The sequence below is a fragment of the Hypanus sabinus genome, chromosome 3 (assembly GCF_030144855.1).
Source record: "Hypanus sabinus isolate sHypSab1 chromosome 3, sHypSab1.hap1, whole genome shotgun sequence".
In the NCBI taxonomy this organism is placed as follows: Eukaryota; Metazoa; Chordata; class Chondrichthyes; order Myliobatiformes; family Dasyatidae; genus Hypanus; species Hypanus sabinus.
Genome location: NC_082708.1, coordinates 69,916,324 through 69,926,494, shown reverse-complemented (window position 1 = coordinate 69,926,494; position 10,171 = coordinate 69,916,324). Strand labels below are relative to the sequence as shown.

The 10,171-nt window shown below is 38.0% G+C and overlaps 1 protein-coding gene across 1 annotated transcript in view; it reads right to left on the bottom strand.

Annotated features, from left to right (window-relative positions):
- Window positions 1-1,416: 1,416 nt before the first annotated feature.
- Window positions 1,417-10,171, bottom strand: part of LOC132390906 (melatonin receptor type 1B-like) — a 57,391-nt gene continuing 48,636 nt past the window's right edge. The window contains exon 2 of the mRNA XM_059963442.1: window positions 1,417-2,264. Coding sequence (XP_059819425.1) covers window positions 1,417-2,264 — 848 coding nt within the window. The remainder of the gene's footprint in view (window positions 2,265-10,171) is intronic.

The following is a 10,171-nucleotide window of genomic DNA, read 5'->3' as shown; positions in this document are numbered from 1 at the left end:
TTCACATTATATGTCAACGATATGGATAATGGAATTGATGGGCTTTGTGGCCAAGTCTCAGATGATAGAAAGATAGGTGGAAGGGGCAGGTAGAGTTGAGGAAGCTGGGATCCTGCAGGAGGATTTAGACAGATTGGGAGAATGGACTAAGAAGAGGCAGATAGAAATAGTGTAGGGAAGTGTATGGCCGTGTACTTAGGTAAAAAGAATAAAAAAGGCATCAACTATTTTCTAAAAATGGACAACTTTCAAACTCAGAGGTGCAAAGGGACTTGGGATTCCCCATGAAGAATTCCCTAAAGGATAACTTGCTGGTTGAGTTAGTGGTAAGGAAGGCAAAGTCAACAATTAGCATTCATTTCAAGAGGACCAGAATAAAAGAGCAAGGAAGCAAGGCTGAAATTTTATGAGGCATTGGTCAGACTGCACTTGAGTATTGTGAGTAGTTTTGGAATCTTATCTAAGAAAAGCTGTGCTTGGAGATGATCCAGATAAGGTTCATGAGAATGATCCTGGGAATGAATGGTTTAATGCATGAGGAGCATTTAATGGCTTTGGGCCTGTACTCAAATTTAGAAGAATGAGGAGGGATCTCATTGAAACCTATCAAATATTGAAAGGCTGATATAGAGTGGATGTTTCCTCTGGTGGGTGAATCTAGGACCAGAGGGCAGAGTCTCAGAATAGAGGTGTTCATTTAGAACAGAGGTGAGGAGCAATTTCTCTAGCCAGAGTGGAGAATCTGTGGAATTCATTGCATGGACAACTGTGGCGACCAAGTTATTGGGTCTATTTAAAGCAGAGGTTGATAGGTTCCTGATTACTCACAGTCTCAAAGCTTACAGGGAGAAGGCAGACGAATGGTGCTGAGAAGGATAGTAAATCAGCCATGATGGAATGGCGGAGCAGGCTCAATGGGCCAAATAGCTTAATTCTGCTCCTATTTCTTATTGTCTTATAATTATAAATTTTGGGTTTGAATAATCCCAGGCATTCATCAACTCCACTGCTTAATTTCCACAGACACTGTTACTAAATGTGCAAATATATGGTTTATACAATATTTCAACATAAAAAATGTTGGAGTAAATATACATTATGCTATTGTGTCCATTAGGCTGAAAAATATTTTGGCAGGATTGTTGAAAAGTTTGAATGACCGATGTATTGAATTTATTGTTTATTTATGGAAATATATTGAGCCATCTAACTTTAGTAGGTAATTGTCATCCTATTCAGCTACTGTAAGAAGCTTCATTCATCACTTCAGTAAACAGCAGTACAAATATAACTGTCTCACGGTACTTTCACCAAAAATATAGAGCGAAAGAATACATTTTTTTCATCAAAAGATAGAACTTCTAAGAAATAACTTGTAACTGCAGTCCTTTGATTTTGCAAAGTGATTGGTTTAACCTATTCATTATTATTCATTGCAGGGGTTGGCTTTGTCTTCAGTGCCTCAGTTCCTCCTCTTGATGTGTCTTGAAACAAAAGGCGTGGTGTCCTCAAAGACATAATGATTCTTTTATATTCCTTTCTGAAGTTTTGATTCATCAGACCATATATAATTGCATTAAGGCAACTGTTAAAGTAGGCCATGAAGTAACTGAAAACAAACAACCATTCTGGAATTTTTGGTGCAATCTTCTGCGGATTAATAGCCACGGCCAGACCAATGAAGTTTAGGGGTGCCCAGCAAAATGCAAATAACACAAATACTACAAACATAGTCAGAAAGTTTCTGAAGTCACTCTGCTTCAGTTTTGGTCGTATTTCTGTTTTCACACGCCTTCTTACTTGGATAACCAAAATCCAGATTTGCAAGTAACAGAATGATACGACTGTGATAGGAACTAGGAAATGAACAATTACGACAGCAATGGTATAAGAAGAACTAACTGTCTGAGCAAATGTACAGGAATAAACTCGTGCATCATATTGTAAGGATCCAACAAAGAAATTTGGTATAATTGCAAGCACAGTTAATGTCCAAATCAGAAACACAAAGATCATTGTGTTTCGAAAGCTATATAATTTGTCATAAGTCAGACTGTGACAGATATAGCAATATCTGTTTATTGCAATTGCCATGATGTTGAAAATTGACCCTATTACACTTAGACCCATCAGAAAGCCACTCAATTTACAGTGAATGTCACCAAGGAACCATCCGTTGTGAAAAATTGCAAACAACACTAGTGGATATGGATACACAGCCACGACAAGGTCAGCAAATGCCAGGCTTACGACAAACGCATTACCTGCAAAAGAATAAGAGACATTTCTATTAAATTAAATTCAAGCAACATTCATCCTTAATAGACTGGTGCTTACAATAATTTTAAACTGGAAAGTATACTGACTCCCTCAGGTATGCATTTTACATGATTGTACATTCAGAATAGCCACCAACAGCAATTTTGAAATAGTAGGAGAAACAGCCAAGAATGAGTTATTAACTTGTGTCAGCAACCCATAATTCTCCTTTCAGATGAAATCGAAACACAGAAAAAGATTCTGTTCAAAACAGGCAATTTTTAACACCTCAGTTAAGATTACAATTTGTGTCATAATGATGATAAAACCCTGAATAAAACCGTCTGACAACAGGGAACTATGTGAGTTCAGAATATAGAAAGAGCATTAAGAGATGGAGTCATCTCATCAAAATCTAACAAAAACTTAACTATACAACTGTCTTCAAATGGGAATTCAAATCAGTAGCTAGTAGCTCAGGGAAATTATACAGTTATAAATTGAACTGGGGTTTGATCTGACCGAATAAATATGAGTTGCAAAAGTATATCTACAATAGAGCTTGATTTATAAGTATTTATCATTTATAATACCTTAAATATGTGAAAATTCTGTAAATCACTTTGATGTAATTCAATTAATTCAGTCAAAACCAGATAATCAGTAGAAACATTGGAAAAGATATGACAGATGTTTAACAAATGCAATGTTATTTTTAACTATTTATCCAAATTATCTACAATTGCTCTTTATTCATCTATGTGTACAATATGTTTGGATGTCTTTAACTTAACAACAATCGAATAAATGGGTCTTAGAATATTTGGATGTTACTTGAGCTCAGTACATCATACAATGAATTCATTCCTTGAATACTGACTTGATAGCTTTATAAATCGAAGCAGAAGATACACTTATTTAAATCCCTTCAAGCCTTCACTATGCATAGCACTACAAATATTTGAGTCAGTGGTTAGAAAATTGCATGCAGCACATTGTCATGTTTTCAGTTGAGCTCTCAAACAGTTGAGACATTATGACATTTGACATCCTAGGGTATATTAGGCTACATTTCATATAATTTTATGCAGCAATATTGATTAAGGAATTAACAAAAAAGATCAGGGACCAAATTTCCAATGTCCTTGATTTTTTTAGCCAAGGCAGAGATGTTATCTTATTCTTTCCAGTGTTCTGTTGTTAAACAAGTTACTGCACTGGGAGCAAATTGGGGAGCATGCCTTATGAGAACAGGTTGAGTGAACTCGGCCTTTTCTCCTTGGAGCGATGGAGGATGACAGGTGACCTGATAGAGGTGTATAAGATGATGAGGGGCATTGTTTGTGTGGATAGTCAGAGGCTTTTTCCCAGGGCTGAAATGGCCGGCACAAGAGGGCACAGTTTTAAGGTGCTTGGAAGTAGGTACCGAGGAGATGTCGGGGTAAGTTTTTTATGTAGAGAGTGGTGAGTGTGTGGAATGGGCTGCTGGCGATGGTGATGGAGGCAGATATGACAGGGTCTTTTAAGAGACTTCTGGACAGGTATATGGAGCTCAGAAAAATAGAGGGTTTGGGGTAACTCTAGGTAATTTCTAAGGTAAGGACATGTTTGGAACAGCTTTGTGGGCTGAAGGGCCTGTATTGTGCTGTAGGTTTTCTTTGTTTCTATGTTTCTAATTGTCTTAAGATTGGACCCTTTCACATATTTCCTAATAGCACTTACAAGCACTGAGTGCTCTGCCTCTAACCAGCACAGATACCCTTGTAAATAGGTAATTTGCTGGAATTCCCATTGCATAAGTAACTGTGTGCTTGCACAAAGTGCAATAACAAATTAATATACAAAATAGTAAACATATACTAATAATATAGGATCATCAAGTGGAGTATAGAGTGTCAGCTGTAAAAGAAAAGTTAAACGCATAACTTATTCAGTGTGACCCAATGGACATTTCACAAAGTGGAAAGCTCTGCAGAAACAAAACAGAAAAGTCAAGTTCAAGTTTATTGTCATTCGTGTGTGTGTGTGTGTGTGTATAAAACCAACACATAATACATAAATATTGTAATATTACTACAAATAAATTAACAAATAATAATAAAATATATTCCAGAAGGTTGATATTTAGCATAAGGTGCATTTATTATAAGGCTACTGTTTCTTCTAACATGATGAGATCTGGGCAGTAGCAGGAGCTCAGTAATCTTATGTCCTGGAAGAAGGAGCTGTTTCCCATTCTAATAGTCTGTGTTCTAATGATATGGTACCTCCTGGCTGAAGGTAGGAAGTCAAAGAGAAAGAGATTCATACTTACTTGATTGCACAAAATAGACTAAATGGAAACTTCAGTGTAATTTACCCAACCTCTGAACAGGGCAGCAAACTCGGTCCGCAGAACTTCAACGTCACCTTCCAATGCAGCACTTAGGTGTCTTGGAGAAGGTGCAACTGTATATTATGTCACTGTACAGTCCACGTGTGTAGTCTTAGATGGGCTTCAGAGCTGGAGAGCACGGGCTCTAATCTCTGCACATAGCTTCCTGCATGCATTTTAATGTTAACTACATGATCTCAGGCAGGCTTCTTAGTGTATCTTGTATTTCACTGTGCCAAATAATTATCCTACTTCTCTACAGTAGTACATAAGAGTGAACACATAATTCTTCTCCAAAACACATTCTAGTACTGCAAGGCTGGTAATAACCTTGTCTAAGGCTGCACTTGTTGACCAAATTTTTCTTGGATTCCAATGCATGAAAGAATAAGATATGTCTGTAACTGTTCACCACATGGGCATTCCAACAACTATTCTAACCCTGTGCAATGACAATATTTTGTTTATATGTGTGAAATCAAGTGATGGTGAACCTCCATCCTTTCCTTTGTACTCCACCAGTTCTTAGCCAAGTTGTGTTTCTTGGGTACTAGAAGGGAAAAGGGGATATGGAAAAACATGGAGACAGAAAAATCTGCTAAATCTGAAGCAATGAACAAGATGCTGGAGAGACTCAATGGTTCAAGAAGCAACTGTGGATGGAAATGGAGTGTCGACACTTTGGGTCAAAATCCTTCATCTGCAGAGTTTCAACCCAAATTATCAACAGTTCCTTTCTCCCTACTAATGCAGGTCACTCTCCTGAGTTTCTCCAAAACAACCTTCTCCAGATTCCAGCATCTGCAGTTTCTTATACCTCTTCTGTAAATGGATGTTGGACAGTTGCCAAAAACAGTATACTCACAGAATTGTTCTATTCTACATGTCTATATGAGTTAGTGGGAACAGTCACCCTCCTCTGTGCATGATGTTAGTGCAAATCTGATGGCAGGTAAATGAAAATGGAAAGAAAAGGTCCTAACTCCTATTAACAATTAAATCAGCTTAACCCTGACTATTTCAATTGAGCAAGTCCCAAAATAGGTGCCTTGTGTTCTTGCCTGAAACAAATGGGTACTGATGAAAATGCTTTTGGGGTTCTGGAGTTTGTTGTGAGCCACCATGGAATTTTGTCTGTCAAGCATAAGCTCAGCACAATGGAACTGAGTGACGACAGCACAAAAACATTGAATATTGAATTTCGCCTCACTTCAGTGAATCTGGACTGAAGGACAAGAAAATATCGATGGGGAAGGCATGTTAAGAAAGATATATATATTCATTTTCATTATTATTTTAAATAATTCATTGAAGTAATAGATTTAGTTTGAAAAGAACATCAAAAGTAAAGGTGGAGAAATGTGTGGGTTTACACTTAGAGAAGAGGAACAATGATTTTCCTTAAAATAAAACACAGAGAAAATGTTTAGAGGTCCCTGCCCCACCTCCATCTACCATTAAGTAAAGATAAAGAAAGATTAGCTTTACTTGTCACATGTACATCGAAACATGCAGTAAAATGTGTCATTTGCATCAAATCAAATCTGCAAGGATTGTGCTGGCAGTCCGCAAATGTCACCACACCTCTAGCACCAACATAACATGCCCACGTACTTGCGAAACCTAACTGTATGTCTTTGAGAGGAAACTGGAGAACCAGGAGGAAATCGGGGAGAAAGTACAAACCCTTACAGACAGCAGCAGGAATTGAACCCCAACCTTACAGCTGACACGGTAACAGCATTACACTAATGTGGTGTCTTACTAAAATCAGATCCTGAACGTACTAGGATTTGCATGCAAAACACATTATTTACAGTCCCATTCTCTTGTGGGTCACATTTTCAAATTTTATAGGGGATTACAATTCACAAAAATATGTTTTTAAAAACTATTTCGGTCCATTATCTTACATTACCAGAGATTCACTAAAAAAAAATCAGCTCACTTCAGCAGCAGTAATGTAATTAATATATCCTAGAATTAAAAGACTCAGTGGACATTTTTGTATATTTAATATTTCAGTATTATTTGTGTAACATTGGAAATAGATTGTTTGATGAAGTATTCTTTGCTTATTTAAATAATTCAATATGGTTATATGTACGAAGTGTGTGAATGTCATACGTCATCATGCCACCGTGTCTATAGGTGAATGCCTTGTTTAAAATAAATCAAAGTGTACAAGTTCTCCCAGACTCCCCTTGTTTTTCTTCCAATTAGTTTTATGTTTTGGAGTTAGAAACCATAACAGTGGTGATGAGTAAGTTTTAAAATGAACCCAAGATGGCTATCTACCTGTTGAAATGCAATGGGATGTTTGAGTTAAAAAATAACTACAGCACATATTCTTCAGAAAGGAAGACATGGTCAAATTAAAAATGGCAGAAAACAGACAAATTCATTGGTTCAAAAACAAGTAAAGGCAATAATCATAAATAAAAAAGTAGAAATGGCTGACCACGTCAGAAAGATAGAGACGTTCAATTACATAACACATTGCTGGATATAGTATATGGAACAAATGGAACAATATTTTAAAGCAAATAGAATATCCAATGAGAAGATAGTACCAGTTTTGTTCTGTGTAACCAGTGGAAACACATACAGTTTACTTATAAGTTTGACAGCTCCAACCAAAGCAGCTGAAAAAAGATTTGCTGATATCATGAAAGTAATGCAGGAACATTTAGAATCAAAAATATTTTTGATTGCAGAATGCTGTAGGTTTCATAAGTAGAATCACAAGGAAGGAGGATCCATTTCACTGAACTGAAGAAGTTGTCTGAGTATTGTCAGTACAATGATAGGCTTAATGCAGCATGTTTAGTTTGTGGAATCTTACAAGATAGCATTCAAAAATTGTTCATAAGAACATAAGAAATAGGAACAGGAGTAAGCCATCTGGCCCATCAAGTCTGCTCCACCATTCAATAGGATCATGGCTGATCTGACATGGACTTATCTCCACCTTTATCCCATAACCCTTAAATCTCCACCTTTATCCCATAACCCTTAAATCTCCTACTACGCAAAAATATATCCGACCGTGTCTTAAATATATTTACTGAGGAAGCCTCTACTGCTTCATTGAGCAGAGAATTCCACAGATTCACCACTCTCTGGGAAAAACAGTTCCTCCTCATCTCTGGAATTAACCTGGTGACCCTCCTCTGCACCACCTCCAAAGCCAGTATATCCTCCCTCAAGTAAGGAGACCAGAACTGCATGCAGTACTCCAGGTGTGACCTCATCTGTACCCTGTACAGTTGCAGCATAACCTCCCTGTTTTTCAATTCATTTCCTCTAGCAATGAAGCCAGCATTCCATTTGCCTTCTTGATAGCCTGCTGTACCTGCAAACCAATCTTTTGTGATTCACACACAAGCACTCCCAAGTTCCTCTGCACAGCAGCATGCTGCAATTTTTTACCATTTAAATATTAATCTGCTCTTCCATTTTTCTTTCCAAAATGGATAGCCTAGCATTTATCAACATTGTAATGCATCTGCCAGACCCTTGCCCACTCACTTAACCTATCTATATCTCTCTGTAGGCCCTCAGTATTTTCTGCTCAATTTGTTTTTCCACTCAATTTAGTAGCATCAGCAAACTTAGATCCACTATACTCGGTCCCCTCTTCCAAATCGTTAATGTGTATCACGAACAGTTGTGGGCCCCGCACCGACCCCTGCAACACACGACTCACCACCAATTGCCAGCCACAGTGACACCCATGTATCCCAACTCTGTGCTTTCTATTAGTTTATCAATCCTCTATCCATGCTAATACATCACCCCCAACTCTATGCATCCTTATCTTATGGATAAGTCTTTTATGCAGCACCTTATCGCACTCCTTCTGGAAATACGAGTAAATAATGTCCACTGGTTCCCCTCTATCCACTGCGCTCATTATCTCCTCAAAGAGCTCCAGTAAGTTTGTCAAACAGGACCTGCCTTGGCTGAATCCATGCTGCATCTGCCTGATGGATCCATTTCTTTCCAGATGCCTCACTATTTTTTCTTTAATGACAGCTTCAAGCATCTTCCCAACTACAGAAGTGAAACTAACTGGCCTATAGTTATCTGCCTTTTGCTTATATCCTTTTTTGAACAATGGTGTAACATTCACTGTCTTCCAAACCATATATCCATATAACATATAACAATTACAGCACAGGAACACGTCATTTCGGCCCTCCTAGTCCGTGCCGAATGCTTACTCTCACCTAGTCCCACCAACCTACACTCAGCCCATAACCCTCCATTCCTTTGCTGTCCATATACCTATCCAATTTTTTTTTAATGACAAAATTGAACCTGCCTCTACCACTTCTATTGGAGCTCATTCCACACAGCTACCACTCTCTGAGTAAAGAAGTTCCCCTTCAAGTTCCCCTTAGCTCTTGCCCTTAACTCTCAACTCATGGCTTCTTGTTTGAAACTCCCCTGCTCTCAACGGAAAAAGCCTATCCACGTCAATGCTATCTACCCCCTTCATATTTTTAAATACTTCTAACAAGTCCCCCCTCAACCTTTTACGCTCCAAAGAATAAAGACCGAACTTGTTCAACCTTTCTCTGTAACTTAGGTGCTGAAAACCAGGTAACATTCTAGTAAATCTCCTCTGTACTCTCTCTATTTTGTTGACATCTTTCCTATAATTTGGTGACCAAAACTAAACACAATACTCCAAATTTGGCCTCACCAATGCCTTGTACAATTTTAACATTACATCCCAACGCCTATACTCAATGCTCTGATTTATAAAGGCCAGCATACCAAAAGCTTTCTTCACCACTCTATCCACATGAGATTCCACCTTCAGGGAACTATGCACCATTGTTCCTAGATCACTCTGTTCTACTGCATTCCTCAATGCCCTACTATTTACCATGTATGTCCTATGTTGATTAGTCCTACCGAAATGGAGCACCTTATACTTATAAACCACGGAGACCTGCCCAGAGTCCAGAGAATTTTGGTAAATTATCAGCAAAACCTCCATTATTACTTCTGCCATTTCTTTCAGTATCCTGGAATGCAATCCATCAGGAACAGGGGACTTATCTATCTTCAGGCCCACAAGTTTGCTCAGCACTACCTCTTTAGTGATAGCTATTGTATCGAGGTCCTTATTTCCCATCGCATCCATAGCATCTCTAACAGAAGCACACCATATATTTAAAAGAGCATTTGAAATAGCTGTATCAACGGCAAGAGCAGCAGAGAAGCAATTGATTTACAGTCAATGAACGTGAGCATTTACAGGAATGAAAGTGAGCATGAACAAAATTGAAATATCTAAACAGAAACCTGGCTGGCAGAACAAATCGAGTTAACATTGTGGCAGGGGCTCAGATAAAGCCCCAATGCAGATTTAAAGGCAAAACTTGCAGAAAATGCAGCAAAGTAGGACACAAACTGCATGCTGTTGATGAAACATCTGATAAAGATAAAAGTGACACAGGACTTGAGATTTATAATATGAAAACTAGCAATAAACAAGCTATTTGGCTTACACCAGAAGTAAAC